We start from the raw sequence: 22,933 nt of genomic DNA on the forward strand, positions 1-22,933 counted from the left end.
ATTTAACAATTGACGAAATTCTATTCCCAATCTTTGTATATAGTCTAGTAATGACTAATGCGTTAAGAATCACCCTTTTGGTATGCATTTAATAAGTATAAAACAAAAACCGTATTTTATTTCCATTTGATGTTAATTATAATTGTACAATTGTATAATTTATACGTAAGCCGTTAAAAGCCATATATGTAAAGCTGCTTAAAGTAGGAATGAACAAATCTCTTTCATAATATGTATGTAATTATAACACTCGTCAACTTAATTTACACTTTGACCCCTCTTTTGATTAAAATACTCTGCCTCTGTTTTGTTAACTCACGAGAAACATAGAAAATTACCCTAATAACACAAGTTGTATACTTTTGTGGCCTACAAAGTGCCCCTTTTCAAAATATGTTTTTACATGATTTAGCATTAAAAGAACTAACTAAAATAAAAAATAGCTCTAAGTACTTTCGCTTGAAAATATTTTGCCTCAGGACATTTAACCATAAAGTCATTTTGCCTCAAAGGATAGTTTGCTCTAATATAAAAATAAATTAGGCTCATACGTCTGTATCATTTATTTTTTGTTAAAATTGATGTTCCATTTCAAATTATTTAATAAAGAATTGTGGGTAATATGTATTACTATAAAATGCATTAACTAGTTGTGTTCTGTTGAAAATTGATGGAATTATGCCCTAAAATGTCAACGCATACACCAATAAAATTTCAATAGTACATTAAGAAAAACAAAAATAAACAAATACGGATACGATTCGAATAGAAGAGGTGAGGATCACTTCTCCGTTATTAATGATCATTAAAAATGATGGATCATGCCAGAACAAGCATAATATGAAGCAAGAGCATAGCTCCATCATTATTCTTGGAGACAAACAAACATTTAATTTATTTTATAGTAATAAAAATTTCATTTTTTTGAATTAAAAAATGCATAAGGAACATCAATTTCGACCAAAAATAAAAACTAATGATGTAAAAACCTCAGTTATTTCTATATTAAGTCGCAATATTCTTTAGGTAAAATGTCCTAAGACAAAGTTACTATGCACCAATTAAAACATAGTTTTAATATATATATATTGGGACATGTGCGTTGTTTACTTTTAAAGTTTGTAAACAAAGTAACAAAGAGTGGCACCGTCTCGTGGCAAAATAATACAACTCCCTAAATTATATTATTTAGTATAAAATGTAGGTGTATGTTTCTCATAAATAAGACCCTGTCAAAATTCTACTCAGCACCATTAAAAAAATATATATATAGATATATAGCTGATATATAGCTGTTTCCTGTATCTTTGGAAAATGAATCCTTTCTTTGAAGGTCTCACAAATTCTTCATATTTCATGACAATGACTAAAAATTTTTTTTTTCTAATTTAAAAAAAAACAAACAGTATCCTTAAAAAGTTCTCTTTTTAAAAGTTATTTAAGATGAGTTACTTATAAAAACATTTATTAAGTTATCAAGGCTTATTAAAATATTACTCATTTTGGGGAGTCAAATTTATTTTCATGTTTTTCAAAGTATGAGGAGTTAGGAAGAAACATTCTGAATCCAAAGGCAAAAATCTGTTGACTAGTGTATATAATCAACCAACGTTAAAATATGTAATTCTGACAAACTAAAAAATATATATATTATGCATTAAATTAAATAGAAATATAGCAAAAAATATTAAAGAATAAAGACAACAAATTGGAGAACATCAACAAATAATTAATACTAATTAAGTATTTTAAATCGGAATATTACAAAAATATTTGCCCAGATGTATAAATTAAACACAACAGTTGATTATTATAGTTAATAAATTCTACATACTAATTAATTAATTATTATATTTGGAATCTGCAATTTCTTTATTCGTTTATTTACAAAAAAAAAAAAAAAATCAAAAAAAAAAGTGATAATAGGCTAAAATAATTAAAATCATATACATAGAATACCTTTTAAACATTTAGACCAGTATAATTATGACAATTAGACCATTGAATACATTTCTTTCTCTATAAGAAAATATTAGGAAACAGTTCACCAACTAGATATTAAATTGATTAAAGTTTAATTGCACAAATGAGAATAAAAAGCATAACAATAAATTATATATATGTAGAGACCCATGGGTCATTACTACCAATAACTAATTAATACTATCTCTATCAACTTACGCATTAAAAGGCCCTCATCTTACACAATTGATATTTACAGATAGAATATTTTTGTAAATGTAAAAGTTAAGGCTACATCATAGAATCTTAAAACTTATAACAAAACAGTTATAAAGGCGACACATATTACATTTATGTCCATACTTATACTAATAATTAATATATATATATTACAGTATTCATCTTACTAAAGAAAGGGGGAGAGGGGATTGACTCAAAACAATTATAATAATATGAACAATGACTGGGATAGGGGGGGAAGGTTGTGTTAAGCTTTAAGCAAACAAAAATAAGAATTTTAAGAGTGGATAAATCCATCAATTTGTTCCATAATCGGTTTGTCTTGCAGTTACACTAGAAACGCTTTCAACATCAGTTCCCTGTTAAAATAAATTATATGAACTAATTAATTAATAATCATGATTAATTGAGACAAAATATTATCATATATATTTATTTAATACTAGGGATAGTATCCCGGCAATGCCTGGAGTTATTCTGCACTCTGGCCAATGTAGAACCTATTATCCACAGTTTTTTCCTTATATAATACAATTTAATATTAGAAATTTTTTCTAACAAGCTATGGATCTTTATTTTAATTTTTATCCATAATAACTGTGGATTTTTTTAATTTTTTAACAAACAAAATTTAAAATCAAGAAATTGTATATTTGAAATTTCATTTCTCAATTTTTTTTGCGAAAAATTTAATTTTTTATGAATGGGTAAAAAAAATAGGTCATCCCAAACTTTAATCCTGTAGACGCTCCTAAATAGCTATCCACTGTGATCCAATATTCTATCATGTGGAGGAATTAGTAGGCTATGTGGGTAGATCTTTCCTTGAATAACAAAATAATTATGCTTATTATATATATTTTTGGCCGATTCACTATACAAAATTATTATGGTAAAAGGTTGCAGACAAAATGTTTTTGGGTATTATCATTGGATGGCAAAATCTTGGTCAACATAATCAATGTGAGACAAATATTTTGTGGGTAATATCATCGTGAAGTAACATCATTGTAAGTAATATGATTGTCAATAATTTCATTTTAAGGCAATATCATCGTGTCCAATTTCATTGCAACTATATTACATTTGGGCAATCAAACTATTGAATGATATTTTTAAAAAATCGACGCAGCCACTTCCCAGATCATCAAGGACCCTTTTAATATCTAAAAATACACCCCTGCCCTCAAGGTGTACAGAGAAACAGCTAGAGCCCAATGCAGGGGAAATTCCTCCCCCCCACTTCCTTGTGCATAGAAGACTCCTTATATTATACCAAAGTACACCGCGACCAGTACATTGATGGTCAGGGAGACTTAGCCAGAAAAATTTAACCTTTCTTGGGGCCCAGTCATTTACCTACACAAACTAAGGGTTAGTGTGTATTATAGTATATTATAAGGAATCATTGATGCTTAGAAAAGTGGTTTAAACTGCAATGGAGCCCAGCTCTACATCTTAACAACCTGAGGGTGGGGTTGTAGTTTTGGATATTAGCACATTCCCACGTATCTATTCACTCAATACTTAGACATTCTCTCCTCCAGAAGAATAAAATAATAATAACAACAGATACAGAATAAAAAATAATATGATTTGATATGCCAGGGAGTACTTTAGCTCACTGTTAAACATTATCTAAAGTCACATTCATTTTTTTTTATATTATTATTTATTTTCTTCAATTTTCATGATACTCTAAATGCTCTCAGAAAAGAATATAACATTTTTTCCTACTCAAACCTTTAATGACATTCTGAAGACAATTACATTTTTCCCGAGTCATTTCAGAATCATCAAAGTTTCCAAATTACATCTCATTTTTATCCTTTAATCATTCAGGGGGGCATTTGTAAATTTTAGCTAAACTTTGCCAAAGATTCGAAAATGTCTATTGAAAAAGATAGCTCTTTAAAAAATAAATTTTGGATATTCAATTGATTTCAATATTTTGATGCCCCTAGGCCCAGGGTTGGTTTTTGAAAATTTGACTTTCATTTCGTTTTCTTTTTAAAGGAAATTTCTAATCTTATTTATTTACATATTTTAAGGAATTTCCATTCTATTCTGAAATGACATAACATTTCGTATCTTGTTTTTTTCAAACGAGGAAGTTTTTAATTGTTTTTCTAATTTGGGTGTTTTTATAACTTTTGACACTATTGCAATATACACCCCATGGGATCCATGGCCCCGTGGCCCTCTACCATTAATCATGACAACATATAATTTACTTACATCAATGTGATCTTCTCCTTCAATTTTGGACCAATCTTGGCGTTCTCCTGAAGCCATGAAACCATATAAAATCCCTCCGACAAAATAGACACTTGCTGTAATGAAGAAGACATACTGCCATTCTTCAGGTGTCTAAAAATGAAAATTATTATAATTTAAGGAGGTAGGATCAGGATAATAAATAATTCAATTGGTTTACCTTATCTTGAACAATAAATCCTGTTAGTGCCGGACTAAGAATACCTGGAATAGTGCCAATAGTATTTGAAATTCCCATTAAAATTGCAGCATACTGGGGAGCAATATCTAAATGGTTTATGGAGAAGCCAGCCCAAGCAAACCCTCCACAACCAAGTGAAAGGGAAATACAAGTTATGGCCGAACCTCTTTGCATCAACAGAGCAGTTAATGTCATGAAAAATGCTTGGCAACTGTATGAACCGCATGTAAATAGTTTCCGTACTTGAGTTGTTGAGAGTCGTCCTTTGGTTCTAGCTAGGTCAGCTAAAACTCCCGCAGACTGAACAATACATGCCATCAATAAGTAAGGAAGAGCTGCTAAAAATCCTGCCTGATCAAGTTTATACTTCAAAACATCTTGAAAATAAGTGAAAATATAGTTTAATAGCAAATATAGGAGGGTATGTATAAAATTGTATAAAGGATGTCGTGTCTACCTCGCATGAACATAGGAAGTCCAGTCAATAGTGTATAAAATCCCCAATTTTCAGCAAAATGTGCAATTATAATGGCCCAAACCGCCTTTGATGACAACATTTTTTTCCAAGGGGGAGTCATTAAACATTCTTCATTTGTAACTCCGATTGCCGAACGAAGGTACTCTAGCTCAGACTCAGTTATTTTAGTATCATCTTCAGGAGAGTCCTTCACAACCCATGCCCACAAGGCACACCAAATAAGCCCTATACATCCAAACACATAGAAAATAGACTCCCAGTTGACATGCTGAGCCAAGAGACCCGAGAGAGGAAGCGCTATGACTGTCCCCACATATGATCCAGAGAAAGCAACTGCAGCAAGACGACTTCTCTCTAAAGGAGGAGCCCATTTTGCCCAAATAGCATGAATCGATGGATATGTCATGCCCTGTAAAAAAAAATAATAAATAAAAAATCAAAGATGGATAAATTTAAAAAGATAATCTTACTTCAAAAAGTCCTTCAAGGATACGAGTTGTTATCAAAAACCCAGTTCCAATTTTAGTTAATATCGGAGTGAGAATCGTGAGAAAAGCTGTAGCTGCTATTCCAATCAGGAAAATCCTTTTCCCTCCGAACCTTGTTGCAAGAAACCCCCCAGGAATCTGAGTGACTATGTATCCATAAAAAAAGGACCCTAGAATAAGTCCTTGGGTACTTGATTCCCAGCGAAATTCTGGAGGTAGCTAAGATTTAAAATATTTGATTATGATATGTGACGTAAGTACACTCTTCAGAAAAAGCTTCAAACTTTATCCAATTCTAAGTTCCTATACTCAGTGGCGTCCCTAGCCCACTTTTTTGGGGGGTTAAAAGTTTCTGAATCCCCCCAAAAAATTTATCGTATCTCATATATATTTATAAGTCTGTTTTTGGTGTTATCACATATGGAATACAAAATGGTCGAACAGATCAGTCTGAGATATAGAATTTAGACTTATACAATAACCAAGAATGTTCCTATTATATATTTTTGGCATCTGAGATCATTAAAAGCCTGTTTTGTCCGAAACATAACCTCCTTTTCCCTTCTGGCTGACTCTTCCCTCTTCTCCTATCCCTCTGTATCTTTCTACATCCTTCTCTTTACGTCATTACCTGTATGGTATGACGCAACCTTTCATCCGAAAAGAAACCGAGAAAAGGCCCAAAATCAGATGGTAGTTAGCCAAATAAGTCAATCATACTCACTACTATATATTTCTTATTATTCCCAGACTATCACCGTCAAATTACTTCTTCACAATTTTTAAAATGAATTATTATTTCACATTATTAAAATATACATAGCATTTTATTCCATACTATATTATAATATTGCGTAGTCATATACTATATAAATTTGTATTTCTATATGATAGCCAAAATTTTGTAAGTTAAATAATAAAATGGCCTATAATTATGCATATATTATAAATGACAAGGGATCAACAAGAAATTGTCTTCCTGTTCTTGTATAAATATAAGAATAGAATAACTAATTACTTGGTGTATTTATCTAAAAGAATAAGTTATGAAAAGGCCATGCCGTATCCAAGGAGAGGAGGGAATCGACAGATGACAAAAAAAATCAATCCATAGGGTATTTTTGTGTTAGCAAGGTAACGCCGTGAGCTTTCTCTTTTCTTCTACCTTCGTTCGTGGTTCTATTCCTCTTTATTTAACCCTGCAACGCGGGAAACCCCTCCTAGTATATATATAAAATAAACCTTTTATCATATATAAGTAATTGTGTTGATAATTTTTGGGGCTAAGCCCCTCCCCCCCCCAAAAAGGAGCTAAAAGCTAGCCAGACCCTAGCCTATTATGGCTAATTGACACGTAAATTCCTTTTTGGCATATTATGTGGCTTTACAAATTATATTGAGATATTTTTGGTTTTTTGCAAATTCCAAAATAATATCCAACTTTTTCCACCAATTTCCTATCATATTTAATGATACTTTAGCTGTAATATCAATTTACATGAGGTCAATTTCCACTATTTATGGGGCAAGATGGTATTTTTTTGGGGTACGTTGAGACACTAGTGATTATTGGTCGCTGATAATAAAAATAATAGTGTTTTTCAGCAAATGTATACAAAAATTTAATAGAACTAATAATGTATATCATTTGATTATTGATCCCCATGTACTTTAACACCCTTTCAACATTTAAGACTCAGCTGCCGTTCTCTAACCACCCCAGAAATATCTAAAAATATCTTCTTTGGATCTTGTATCTTTTTTTTTTTTCTTTATCTAAAGTTGCCCCAGTTAGCCTCTTTCAACTTGGCCCCCAGCTACTCTTTTATTTCAAATACTAATATCTAACTAAACACTTAACCGACGAACAATAACTACAATTCATTATACATAATATAAAGGGGTTTAAAGTAGGCTCATACTTGAAAATATAACCATATATATATATATATTCATAAATATGAAAGGGATTTACTATGAGGTTTCAATCAAGAAAATGAGTTAGACCTCAGGATTAACTGTTCTCATTTAAAACAATAGGCTATGGCTCATAGCTAGAGTTGGCATTTTTGTGAGGAAAAAATATTTTTGGGGAGAAAACGAATTAATACTTTAAAGAGGAGAACCTTTTACATTTACAATACCATTAGCTCAGGGTAATTATATTTAAATCAACAACTTAATTTACATAATATTAAGTTATTTTAGAAAAAAATTTGTAAGGGACTTACAATTTTTTCCGATCCATTCTCTAGAATGATAACTTTTTTGGATGTCATTGCAACAATTGCTACACTCAAGTTTACTCTGAGCATATAAATCACGCAAAATCCAAAAAAAGCCAGTCCAGCAACCACATAACGTCTTCGACATAATTTCTCGCAAATGTTCCTATGTATACAATTTTGTACAAAAAAAAATCAAATAATTAATATACTTGTTGGAAAAATAAAATAACATGTAAAGTGTAAATCGTGTTTATTTTTTTGGTCGGTCATTTTTTTCTTCTTTTTTTGGGGGGGGGATGTGTAATATGAAGACTGAATTTTCTTTTCATTAGCTTTTGTCATTATTATTTAACTCTTGAGTAGCGAACTTCCATTCCTGCTACAACCCTGATTGAACATTCGCGTGTACTGTTAAAGACGGAGAGTAACCTTGAATATTTTTGCAGTTATAATTCTAACTCCTTGTTGGACTTAGAGTATAATGAAGGATCTACATTGGAGTGATTCTTGCAAATATAATTTTTCAAATCAAAGTTACTGTTCCGTATTAGTTTGTTAACAGAGACATATATACACGAGATGACAAGGATATTACAATACGGCGCTAGGTCATTTCAATCGTCCTTAATTCATTATTTGTCTTTTCATTTCTAGCAATTTCATTCCCAGTCAATTTATTCCCTCTAAAATGTATCCCCGGATATTTCATTCCCACTTTCAATATGTATATTTAGTGACGTCATTCAGTTTCAATCCAGAGCTGAAATTAAAGCAGGTGTGAGTAAGTGATCACGGAGAAGGGAGGGAAGGGTCGGGGCAAAGTTGCTTATTATTTATCTGAACTTAGAGAAGAAGAAAGGAAGATATAAATGGAATGATGAAATTGAGGAACGGGAGTGGAAGCACTGATAAACAATCGCAGGGAAGGGTAATGGTGGGATTTACGTATACTTATGATAGGGATGAACAATATCCAGAGATCGGGATTTCATTCCTACTCACAAATAAATATTCATGATGACGTCATTTCTAATCCATAAACACCATTAATCCTTCATATCTGTCTCCTATCCATCACTAGACATCACTAATGTCCAGTGACGGCCTCCCTGTACAGCCCTACACAAAAAATACTATGACGTCGCTAAATATCTCTCTTCAAATTAGGAATGATGTCCGGGGATACATTTTCAGGGAATGGAATTATCGGTCACATTACATAGATTGCTACACTCAAGAAGGAAGATAGGCGTATATCTAGTTTATAACTATGGTGATACTACCATATGGTAATTTACAGCATTTAATTCATTAGCTCTCTGTGGCAAACTACAAAGTCCAAATATACAAATTTACGTAATAAATGAGTAATTTATAATCAATCGAAATGAAATGTTAGCGTATATTTGTAGTCGTTAATTAAAATGACTAATTTTGTAATACAATAAGGTATTTTATGACAAATAAATTGTACAACTTCTATAATTTACTGGTATAAGTTGCAACTTTATTTTGTTTATCCGTATGTATGAAAAATAGTCACAGGGTGCACTGGATATAGTGCACCCTGATGTATATTAGAAACATATTTTGGACCCATTTTTGTTTTTGTTTGTTTTTGGTATTGATCTCTTATTTATATCATAATTCATATGCATTGACAGTATATCTAAGATTTAACTCAAATTTAACACTGCTAGTTAACAAATGAATTAACGATCATAGGCATTTTGCTTGTAGCATCGTGTTTTAGTTAATGAGCACCCTAGACACTAATGTTAGTGATGAAAATCGTGTGTAGTTTGGGAATGTTAAAAAAACCAAAACTCAACTTGGCAACCCTGATAATTTGAAGAATGCTTTACTTGTCATCACGTTTCCTGAGATCAACTACAACAATGTCGATCCTAATTCTACTCTGAGTCTTACAAGGCCTTACAATTAAAACTTTGCAATAAATCATCAAGGTTACTCTCCGTTATTTATTAACACACACGAATATTCAATCAGGTTTTGAATATAATTGAATGTAGTAGAAAATAAAGTTCACTATTCAGCAGGAGTCAAATAAGATTGAAAACATATAAAGAAAATATTATTCATTGATCAAAATACCAATTAAAAAAAAAATGTCCTGACTAATAATTTAAAAAGATTTACATCACTATGTAATATCGTGCTTTTGTTGGTGAGCGCTCTAGAGACTATAATACTGATAAGTCATCACATCATATGCAAAAAAATAAATATACTATTCATTTATTATTCTTTATGAGAGAACACGTCATATGAATTGATATAAGTATTGAGTAGGTACATGTGAGCGTCCTCATGAAAAACGGAGAGAAACGCTGATGATTTTTTTGGGAGTTCTCCTCTATATTATTTAAGGAATGTTAAAGCAAGGACCTACAATTATGACTATGCAACAAACATTAAAGTTACTCTTCGTCTTTGATGAGTTCTTATTTTATACTTAGATGTTCTCTCTTCAAGGAATAAATCATAAGGAGAGCAGATTTTGAAAATAAAGTCCTCAGATTGCCAACAAGATAAACCCACTCCCGCTTGCCAAGACATACATAAGTCAGTCAAAAATTTATATACTAAACTTATTTGGTTTCCTTTGATTGATTCATAGAAAGTCATTGAAAAAAATATACCTACATGAATATTGAATATATTAATTATCTTTCTTTAAGGCTTGATGATATAGAAAACAAAATTCATTCAGACGTCTATAGTATGTACAATTGAATTAAGACCATTATTAATATTAGCTGCTCTGTTATATCATAACGCATTTACAATTGATGTTTGAATTCCACCACGCTTTTAATATTGACGTCATAGTAGATGAGTGGTTGCGTCAAAGTCTCTTTTTCTTGCCCAGTAGTGGATAAGATACAATAAATTGAAAATTCTAGTGATAGTGACGCCATAGAGTATAAGAGGCTGTGTATTTTGTCGAAATCTGTCTGTCTTGCCCAGTATTCGGTAGTATACATCAGATTGAAAATTATAACAAGCCCGATTATATGATGGTCAAACCTTATTTTCCTATTAACATTGAAAATGAATTACTGTTATGAAGAGGAGAACTTTCTTCATATAAAATAGTAAGAGTGAAGGAAAATATCGTGATTATATTTAAATTCATATAAATTTATTTTATGAATGAACATAAAAGAAGAAAGAGGACAGACAACAACTATTTTTCCTAGTATGATGGCTAAGGTAGCGTTTTCATTACAAACTACTCATTACTCAACTCTACATATAACAAAGACTACTGAATTTCCCACTCGTGAGCAAAAACGTGATATGACCAAGATTTATATTCATACAATTCTTTACAGAAATACCAAGACTTAAACATAAAGGTATACAAACTCTTTATGTAAAGACACTCCAAAGGCCGGTAATAGAAAAATATAAAACATTTAAATATTAGGTTGAGTCATTAATATTTCGCACATGCCATAACTTTTTTCTAATAAACGGAAAAAAAAATTATGTAATCACCATTCTTCTCACACCCTTAAGGGTATGAAATGATTGTTTGTTTCATTTGGGTATGAAGCGACAAGGTACATGTGTTTTGAATGTATTAGTTAGTTATTTAACCACTGCATGATGAAGAATCTCTGTTTATGCAGCTATGTCTACCTACGCTAGAAGATGGTAAAATCTGTCACTGAACTCTCTAACACAGAGCCAGAACACTCCCTTACTCGACAGACTGTTTTAAACTGAACTGGAGCCATGCAGAATGGAACTTTCACTCTGAAGAATAAAGTTCGTCCAGGATATCCCCGGGGGCGCTGAAACTCGACAATATCACCTGTGTTCGTGGTTTGATAGACGCCTACCCTTTAATGAGTACTTGACAAGTTATAGTAAGCGTTTGTTTACGACAGAAAATCGTTCATCGGATCCTGACAGACGATCAAGGGTATAAATAGCTCTAGAGCATATGAATACCCCACAAACTGTCAGAGAAAAATTGACTCAACCTAGCAATAGTAAGATTTAAAAAAAAAATTAATTTATATATCTAATTTGAAAGAACTATGATTATATATGAATTGTTTATTTTAGTGATTTAAAAATAAGTGTCCATTTTTGAAATAATAATTAGAGAGCATACATCGCTAGGAACTTGTTGCAATATATTGTAGTATTGGTTCGCATCTAATGAAATGTGTATGTCCTGTAAAAGTCGTAAGAAATTAATACAGGATTTAGTGTAGGTAATTGTAAAAAGAATAATGTAATAATTGATTAATATTCTTTAGATGAAAATTACATATTTCATTTAATTAACTATGAGTAACTATGAGATGAAGGAAATATTCTCAACCCCCATAAAAAAGGAAGTTTTACTTTTTATTAGAAAATGTAACAATAACTCATATATATTTGATTATAAGTTATATTTGAAATTTAATATTATAAAAAAAAATTCCAAAAAAAAAGATCCCCTCCAATGAATTATGAGTGTAAGTAGAAGAATTGAAGATCGTCAACGAAGTAAATTAAAATAAAATCCTGAGGACGCTTTTGTATACTTATAACTCATCAAAGTTACTCTCCGTAATTTATGAACTAACACATTCGTGGTTACAGTTCCTGGTATATACGTATATCTAGTGATGGATAATATATGTTCTTCCGGTATGCAAAAATAAAGGAAACCCAAAATGAACGTGCTAACCCTGCCTTGTGAATAATATTTTCGAGGAGAAAAGCTTAGCTGGGAAGATGTTTTATTAGATTAGATGTAAGCAGTCATGAAATGAAGTAATTTAATTGAAAATTAATTTTCAAATATTATTTTTTTTTCAAAAATTATTACGAAAATCCACAGTTATTCACACAAGAAATTAATTTTTATTCAAAATTTATAGCTATGAACAAAAAATTAGAAAATCCAGAGCTGTTCACAAAAATTTTCAGATACAGTATTTTTTTGAAAAAAGAAATCAAAAATTAATAGCTGTTCACAGAAAATTAAATTTTTTGGAAAAAATTTGAAATATTACATTTTTGGAAAAAAAAATTGGGAAATTAAATTTTTTTCCAAACAAAATATGTGAAATCTTAAATTTTCTAGAAAAAAGGAAAAATTCATTTATTTTTTTAGGTGTGACTACAGCCCTTCCAGCCCCCACTCCCTTGCAGACACTCCTGAACTACAAATAGCCACTCCTGCTTTCTATAACTTGCTTCATGCACTTCCACGTAGGTATATGTTATCTCGTCAAGTATGATATAATAATGGGAACAGATTTAGAAAAAAGCAAAAACAGACAAACAAATACTACAAAAATCCATTATAGTATTATTTTCACCAATCCTCATACTCATATTAATCGTTTATAAATAACAAGTAAGACACTTTAATTGATCAATATGGATTCATAGTTGGTTATATAAAGACGGAAGTTGTATCTAAATACAATTTTGTGAGACAAACAAACTGTAACATATTGTACAATCTGCTTATACAAATTGTAACTTATACTCTATTTATATAAATTATTTCGACTGAAGGGTTGTGCACCATTTTCCCAATAAGAAGGAAACCTTTTAACACGGTCTCATTAATGGAGGATTTGATAAAGACTGTCCTACTTTTAGAAACGCTTTTTGCTTTATCTGAAATCGTGACTATGTAATAAAATCAATAGACCTAGATATTTTTTCATATAAATACAACCAAGAAGCACAACATCAAGGAATCAAATTATATTAAGGAAAACCCTCATTGTTCTTAAATTACAAGTGTGTAACAAAAATGGACTTCGAGTAGAATTTAAGGGATTGGTTCTACTTTAGATTATTTCTCCTTTCGTATAAATAAAATAATTTTTAATCATTACCATAGATAAAAATAATACTCTTCCCCACTATGCTAAAAAAAAATAATGTGGTCACCCTATATAATATTTGAGGGGAGAGCATCTCAGCTATAATGACTTTTCATTAAACTAACTGCGAGATACTTTAAGATAAATTAAATAAACATAAGCCCCACTCCGTATCTGGTAATGATCTACAGGGTGATCTATTGAAATCTAAACACTTACTAATTCAATAATTAATGAAGGTTGAGTGATTGAAATTAATTCATATTTCTATATATTAAAACATAAACAATTAGTTACTAAGAAAAAAAAACTTGATTCATGAGTTAAATAGTAGTAATAATAGCTTAGGAAAAGGAAACTCAGTCTTGAGTTTACCAACTCCAAAAAAAATGGGCGAACTAAAAAATACACCCGATTTTCATCAGTAACTAAGGAATTAGAAAACTCAATAATTTTTGGGGATTGTTCACAGCTTAATATGAGAGTATTCTATGTAATTCAACCAATCTACGCTCAGAACACGGACTAGGGGGGGGGGTCAGAAACATTGAAAACTGAGAACAAAATACCGTATAAATTTAGTAAGTTAAGGGCTTGGTAGATTAATGAAGACTCTTTGAAACAGACATTATTATTTAGTTCAAACATTATAAAGAAAAAATTACCTCTGTTATTTAGATTACTATCAAAAACATTATAAAAAGAATGGAGTTAACTGTAAGATAAAATAAACATTTCAATTATTGTTAATGTAATAACATGTGGTACTTCAACGCAAAAACAATCTTGAACAAAATTTAAAAAAAATGAGATCATTCCAATTTGTTTGTTTCTTTACTTTATGTTTATAGATACATACAAGTCAAAGACATATTTGAGTCAATTATAAGCTTTACTTTTCAAATATGAGGGATGAGTGAATATACCAACGAAATACAGAGATACTTTAAAATCTTTAACTGATTAAAGATACTTTTATTGTGACCATAAACTTGACTACTTAGCCAAAGGATGAATAATAATAATGTTTTGAAAGAAAATGACGATAATTATTCTGGGATGAATAATTATAGAATCCATACTCCATTTAGAGGAGAACCATTCCTCAGGATGTTAAAATCGTCGCTTTCGACCGACGGCGATTTGGCGGCAGAAACATTGTTGTATCAACAAACTTAAGTGAACTTTTTAGCATACTGGCGACAGCTGCTCCAGATATAAAGAAAATTGAATTACAATGGAGGAACGGCGATGCGCAGTGACAATTATTTTTGTAGACAACCACATAGAAACTTCAAATTGGGAGATCTCAAATTGGACTGGTGTCTCAATACAGACCAGCTCTTCTGGAGACTGAGGATCACAGAGCCATCATTAGATGCAAAGCAGTTGACTAGGAAGTTGCTTTAAAGTAAGTACAAACTAATTCATACAAAAAGTTCAGGCCATGATCAATGATGGCCCACCCAGAAGCTTCAGCTCCATTACTGATGAGTGCAGAACAGCAAAATGACCGTGAGAGCCTCTGTGTTAGAGGACCTGAGATGCAAGAGCTACAAGATACAAATTGCTAACATTCTCAGTGAGAAAGTCTATATGGCTGACTAGCAGGCCAGATCTTGATCCAATGGATTGATTTGTCTGAGGCTACTATCAATTGAAAACAAATTGAACGTCTCATGTCATCAAGGATTCTCTGATTGCCTCTATCAAGGAGACAATGACCAACATATCAACTACCTTGTCAATACCTACTCCTCCTTCTGGGCCTGGATCTAGGCTGTATGGATGTTGGAGGCGGATACATAGAATGAGCTCTTTATCAACATTCTTATGTACTATTCAAGTCAATTTGCCGTAAAATGTGGCCTCCGTGACGATTTAAGGATTTTAAAAAATGCACCAATTTGATATTAAGAGCCTACAGCTTGCGTACGTGTTAACAAGTCATATATCTAAACTATAGCATATTCTTAACTCTAAGTGACTTAACGTTACTTATTACGTTATAACAAATGTGTGCGTGTTTGTTTTTGTCCTTAATAAAATGATAAATTAGTAGGAGTATTGTTTAAATATTAATTATAATATAATGAATGCCTAATGATGTATTTAAAGTTTTTGACATGGAATGGAGAATCATTATCATATAAAATGGTCTTTCATTGACATAAGTTGTAACACATATGATGTGTTCTATAATAAGACGTGAATAAGTAATAAGATAATTTCGTCATAATTTTTTTAACTCCCAAACTTGATTAATAAATGTTAATTAATTCGAAATGAATACTCACGCTAACCTCCTTCGTTTCCCATTATTAAGATCCTCTTCCAGGTCTTTGTCCGCCAATCCGTAATTTTCGCTTTTGGTACGAATAGGCTCCGTTTCGGATGCAGTAGTCTCGGCCATCCTTTCTCTTCCTGGATTTCAAACTCTTATAGCAATAGTAGCAACAAATACCATTCACTATCGAAACCAGAAAAAATCATTATTTATACCATGTGGAGAGTGAAGCAACAAGTTTCAGCGATGTCAAATACTAGTTTTTCGAATGTATATGGAACCCTTGTTGTACCTTTCAATTTTGTAGACTTTAGTAAGTCTAAAATAATGTCAGGCTTATGGAATAAGATGGTGATTTGAACCCTTGTAACTGCTTTAGTTTATAAAGGGATAAGAGGCAATGAGATGGAAAAGAAGAGGGTCTTACCATATGTTTAATCTGAGTAAATATCCATGATTGAGCTCATAGTCAACATTAAAAACCTGTGGCTCTCTTTTTGCTTGGAAAGAGAAGAAAAGCTTTCACATAACCATAGAAGAGAAATGGAGAGTGTACATATTGTGTGTGGCCCGTGCGGGAGTAAGAGGAAAGTCACAATCTAAAAGTGTGTAGGAAATGAAAAATCATTTTTTATTTAGTAGAAGTATTAAAATATTTTAGAGCAACTTTTGCTCTTTATATAATTACAATACTATATACTAATTAATGCATACATACATACTCAATGTATGCAGGTTCGATACCCAGTCGTTTTTAGAAAAGGAAATATATTTAATGTATATGGATAGTCATGAAAATCTTGTGCATTTTAGGTATGTTAAAAAAAGAAACCGAAAATCAAACTGGTAACCCTGACAACTTGAATGCAGAATGGAGTGTGTAAAGAAAAACTAAATATACCGACTGCAAAAGGAAAAAGGGTTGGTGCATGTATTCTTTTCTTTTTTTACCTGTGGTAAGATGTCCCTCTAAAAGAAGAATTCTTCCCTATATGAATGTGTCAGTTGATAACAAATGCAATATGAAATAAATATATATGAATTTAAATATAAGTATAACATTTTGCCTGCATTAATCCTATTTTATAATAGTAATTCATTTTATCCCTCTAAAATCATATAATATGCAGCTAATATTAACAAGGGCCTTAATTCAGTGCTACCATAAGTCTTGCTCACGCCTTCTCCTCGCGCTCTTACAAAAAAAAAATCTCCAATTATGAAGGAGAGCAGCTTCGATGTCATGACGTTTCATTAGATCAGCTACAATCTGCTGTGATGAGGAATGAGGGTTGAAGGAAATCAACAAGGACATAGGAAAGAATTACTCCTGTCCTCAATTATATCCTGAGCCCAACAAGGACTTACAATCAGAACTCTGCAACAAATCCTCAAGGTTACTCTCCGTCTTTAATGAGCAGGCACGAATGTTCAATCAAGGTTAGAATACAATGGAATGTTGTAGGAATTAAAGTTGAGCCCTCATGAGTTAAATAATAATAACAGCAGGTTCGGAAAAGAAAATTCACTCTTAATATTAACAATTTTCGGTCCAACTAAATAATACACACGGTTAACATCACTATTAATGTATATGGACTTCAATTCATAGATCAGATGGAGTAATTGTAATACTTAGAGCATCATATTCTTACATAAACTTCCTCAGTGCAACTCCATCTGACAAATTAAAGAAACATTTTTTTTTAAACTTATAATTGAAGTATTGGCTGTATGAAGATAAAAAAAAGAGCTATGGATTTTCTCTTTTTCTTGATTTTTCTTCAAGACGATTTTCATCATGACACACAACATAAAAAAATATAATTATTTCCTATTTTGAGCAGAAATATTAAACTTTAAGCTTTCCTAATACTATAAACCACTGGTATGTATTTGCAAATTATATAATAGGGACGTCATCAGAGGTGTCCGCAATTTTTTTAGGGGTCTGGGGCTGGGCTGTTAAGTTTTTGGACTATTTTGACCGAAAAGTTTTTTTATAAATGGGGCATTCCACGTCAAATCGATTACTCGTCAGACAGCAGCACCATCTACGATTTTTTTGAAATTTTGCATATAGCTTAATATTGAATAAAAACTCAAAAATCTAAAATTTTAGTCTTCTTTGACTTCCATATCAGGAGTTAGAGACTCCTAAAGTTCCACCCTCTAGGCCAGCGCCCATGCTTTGAAACAGCTATATCTCTTGTGTTTTTTATGATATCGATCTACTTTAAACGTGATTGGATTACACATTGATTATTCTATATTTTTTAGTTTTACCAAATAAATGTCTCGTTGACCTAGAGGTCAAATTTTTGACTTTGAAAATTTCAAACATGGTATACTTCAATTTTTCTCAAATTTTCATGAAATAGCCGTCAACATATATTAATTAATTTCAAGAAAGTTTTGGAGCTGCTTTCAAAAAAAAGAAAAAAAAAGAAAAATTCTCAGAAAAGTCACAACCCACTACCATTTCTTCATCTTCTAACTCTTTCTTAGCTCTTTTAAAGCTGGAGGATTGCATTTTGGCTATAAAAGCATACAGTTGATATTTTTGAAGACCTTTTGTAAAATTTTCGACGAAATCGTGAATAGATTTCACTAATGTTTCTAGTTGTGACCTATCTGTATGTGTCCATCTTCTATAAGTTATTTCATTAATCATATTTTCCACCAAAATCTGAGACAATATATTTTTAATTTTAATTTCGTGACCACACTTTCTACATTGACGGAGACAACATTCTATAGAGGGAGGATTACATTGGAGAATAATGACGAAATCATGGAGTGATTCAAGTCTAACATTATTATATTCTGAATTTCCCATCCAACACAATTTAATAAAATTAGTTCCATGGAGCATGAGCTTTATATTTTCGTGAATTACGCAAACGCATACAGAATGTGTCCCAGAACTTCCGACTAACACATTCCTTACGTCTAAACTCTCCAAACTTCGAAAAACCAATTTTGTATTGTAGATATGTTTGGTTGAAGAGGTGATGAGCTTCTCGTAAGTTACATAATATGAGTTGATTTTGATCTTGGCTCCATTCTTATACACACTCACTTTATCTTTTTGTCCTGGAATTATCCTACTCACATCTTCGGATTTATAAATAATAAAAATAAAAATTTGTCAACATACCTATTTCAATTAAACCAAGTATTTGGATTATTATAAGCTATTGCAAATAAAGTATGGTTGTCAGAAATCGTGTGGTACACTTGAACTTGTCTGATGGACACATACAGATAGGTCACAACTAGAAACATTAGTGTGAAATCTAGTCACGATTTCGTCAAAGATTTTACGAAAGATAAAAAATATATACTCATATAAGTTTTTTATTTCAGTTTAGTTTCCTTTGAATTGATAATTGTGCGTAATAATAGAAAATATCTTCTTAGTTAAAATAACTTGGAAAAGGTTTACATTTTTTTTTTTTTTTTTTTTTTTTTTTTTCAAAAAGGAGTTTGTTCACAGTCAAATGAGTTCTCTGATTCATACATTTTATGCAAATAGGTTTTTGTTAGTCTCAAAAATTTATTTGTAACACTGGCTCCATCCTTCGTTGTAGCAATGACATCAAGATCCAAATCAACTCCAAACTTCATAAAATGATCAATCACACCAACTGCTTTAGAAACTACCATGGAACCATAAACACACAGAATCCCTAGATTGAATTGTTTTCCTTCTTTCATATTCATGTAACGTCTGTAGAAAAAAAAATTATAATTTATTTTTCTTAGCTTCATAAATATGAATACCAAAGCTTTTTACAATTAAAAAACACCTTTTTGCATTAATTTTAATTCACAGTAGTGACTTACCAATATTTGTGTATTCGTCCAATTATATTGCTCAATTTTAATTATTCTAAAATGACTTGTTTTATGGAATTGGTGACGTCTTTGGCCTTTGGTCTTTGGGGTAGAATATAATTAGCTTTCTTAAACATAAATTAAAAAGTTTCACTAGAAGCAATACAATTGAATGGTATATTATCATGAGCACACATCCTTGCAACTTTATCATGAATATCTTTTTTAGAGTTTGTTATTTGTATGAAATATTTTTCAATAACATTTATTTTCTTCTGAGATGGGTCGTGTTCATCTATGTTTATTTCATGTTTTCTCTTCTCTTGTTCACGATGTCCAATTATATTTGATCCTTTAGCGATTAAAATTTTGCCACAATATTTGCATTTGCCCACCTGTTTTTTTCTATATTGGGTAAAATCAAGATTAATAAAATACAAGGTTATACCATCTTGTAATCGACTTGCTATAATTTTCAATTTGATGTATTGTATCGACTTCTGGGTAAGAAAGACAGATTTTGACAAAAAACTCAACCATTTATACACAATGACATCAATATTAAAAGGCGGTGTGGAAGTCAAACATCAGTCATACCTGCGTTGTATTATAACCTTATATTTCTATTAACCTCGGGGTAAAATGATCCCATAGTTTACTAAAAAGAATATTGTGAACATCGACAAAACTCCTATATTTTGTTTAGAACTGAGTACCGATGGATTGAAAAATACAAATAACAATATTAAACTGGTTTAGCTTGAATCTTGCCACTATGTGGTGTAGATTATAATCAACTTGTAGAAACTTATTAGTTATTAGAAATTCAAGATATCTACGATACTTGAGTCGATAAATTTCCCTGAGAAATGTCAAAAAATTATTAGGAATCGATAAAAGAAGTTTCTCAAAAATTTCTTTTTAAAAATGAATTGAGTGTTTTAATGACATTATAAATTGCATCATAATTGAAGGAGACGCCATTTTGGGGGGTCAAAGTTTTACTACATGAAATGCACAAAATTACAATAAACATTGATAAAACTTCATCAAATGGCTTTAAGAATAAAAAAGACTTAACATCTGCATTGAATACTACTTGATACCAATGATACACACTCATATTTGAATTAAATCTTAGTAATATGTACTGACAATCCTTAAAAATGGTTAGATTTGTACTCTTTTTTTTATCGATTAAGAGTGACAAAAGTAGGATAATTAACGACAATTATTTATTCTTTTCATTATAATAGTTAATTTTTATCAACACGGAAATAAGATTGTATAACGATTTAATAACATATTTTTAGTATATTTTAGGGTCAGATAGGTATATATAAAACAAGGCAATTGAGCGATAAAATTTATTGAGGGTAAGGTTAAAGTATTTCTATTAGTTGGTCTCATTTTGAGATCTAATATTAAGTAATGAAGGGTTTTCATTGTTACAAAACTTGGTTTTTTAGAACTACAAAATGGATGACATCTAAATGGTATACCAAAAAATATAAACCAAATTAGAAAGTTCGAACTCAAACAATATCATATTTTATAGGAAAATTGCATCTTTTTTGACGGTTGAAATATTTGATAACGATTCATGTCTGACACGAAAGATTTCACCTCATAAGGTACAGAAGGTTTGACCCGCTGAAATTACTTATGTCACCTAGAACATAGAACTTTTTTTTTTGTCAGCCTGACCCCCTAATGGGTATGATCTCCTTACACTCTTTAAAAAAATAATCTCTGTACGATTTATTTGAACCATATGGTACATGGACAAAACTTGCACCAATGTATATTACCATGTCAGGGACATGATAAAAAACAAAGGTAAAATGAAAGCACTAATACACATTCATTCATTAATTAAATATATTTTTTTGATTTCCTTGCATCAGTGCAGTACTATATCAGGACCTCCCTCTATGGACGCCCCTGAATAAACAATGTATTCAAGTACTATGACCATTAATTATTATTTCAATTCTATAAATGAATATTAGATGTTACAAAATGAACATTTACTTCTCGAAAAGTATTGAATTACAATGAATTGTGATTCTTTTTAGGATTGTAAAGGGGATTTATAGAACTTGAAAAAGTTATTTTTGTGAATTTAAACAAATAATTAAAAAACGCTAAATTAAGCGTTTATTTTAAGGGTTATATTTGATCTTTATTATGTTATAATTAATCGTTAGAAAGGGCATTGACTCAAATGACTGACCAATGATACACATTATCTTACATAGAAATGAATTGTGTATAAATGTATCATAGTTTATTCACAGTAGTGCTTTTCAGTATACCGTTACGATTGTGGTACCGGTGTACTTATGCAATTATACGGTACTCTACTGACTTGGAATTGGAACAAGTAACTGTAGTGTTGCAGGGGTAACTGCAGGATTTTATATGGGGGGAGGAAGGGTTCTAGATTTTTGAAAAAAAAAATATAAAATCCATAGCTATTCACAAAAAAGAAAAACTTGAAATATTAAATTTATGGAAAAAAATTTAAAAATTTAATTTTTTGAAAAAAAAAATTTCAAAAATCCACAGTTCTTCACATAAAATTAAAAATCTACATTTATTCACAGAAAATTAAATTTTTTGGAAAAAAAAATCGCATATTAAATTTTTTGCCCCAATGACAAAAAAAAATTCTATTAAAAAACTAAAATTTCCGTAATTGGGGGGGGGGTAGACAGCCCCTACAGTCCAACCCCTGCAGATGCCCCTTTATCATTAAGTCATATGAAAAATTGCCCTACTCAAACTGTTACTCCCAAATTTTTGAGCAAACTGCCCCTAACAAATTTGTCCTAAATAGCAAGAATTAACATTGTCCATAGAGGTTTTTCGCGTGATGTCACAATTTTCATGTCGTTCATTAACTATTCTATAACAATGATAACCCATTTTGTATTAATTTTAACTAAAATAGTGAACTATTGTATATCTAAAAGGAGCCAACAAATAGAACTGTCTATAAAAATTTCCTCTCTCAATTGCCTGGTTTTGTTATACATATGACCCTAAGATGTATTAAAAACATTATATTATATCG

At 30.9% G+C, this 22,933-nt stretch overlaps 1 protein-coding gene across 4 annotated transcripts; it reads right to left on the bottom strand.

The window, feature by feature from the left end:
* Window positions 1-1,500: 1,500 nt before the first annotated feature.
* LOC121121832 (sialin) lies at window positions 1,501-16,610 on the bottom strand. Of its 4 annotated transcripts, none has more exons than XM_040716824.2 (8): window positions 16,442-16,610; window positions 16,025-16,197; window positions 7,858-8,017; window positions 5,609-5,845; window positions 5,118-5,547; window positions 4,640-5,037; window positions 4,441-4,572; window positions 1,501-2,561 (listed from the first exon to the last, which is right to left on the bottom strand). In XM_040716824.2, exons 2-8 carry the CDS (start codon window positions 16,138-16,140, stop codon window positions 2,499-2,501), a joined length of 1,536 nt encoding a protein of 511 aa, XP_040572758.1. In that variant the 5' UTR covers window positions 16,141-16,197; window positions 16,442-16,610; the 3' UTR covers window positions 1,501-2,498. The 4 variants fall into 4 exon arrangements, with proteins under 4 accessions (XP_040572758.1, XP_071746070.1, XP_040572759.1 ...); XM_071889969.1 differs by having other exon boundaries at window positions 16,031-16,197; window positions 16,442-16,566; XM_040716825.2 differs by having other exon boundaries at window positions 16,031-16,197; window positions 16,307-16,501.
* Window positions 16,611-22,933: the final 6,323 nt, after the last annotated feature.

This window comes from Lepeophtheirus salmonis, chromosome 7 (genome assembly GCF_016086655.4).
Source record: "Lepeophtheirus salmonis chromosome 7, UVic_Lsal_1.4, whole genome shotgun sequence".
Taxonomy (NCBI): domain Eukaryota; kingdom Metazoa; phylum Arthropoda; class Copepoda; order Siphonostomatoida; family Caligidae; genus Lepeophtheirus; species Lepeophtheirus salmonis.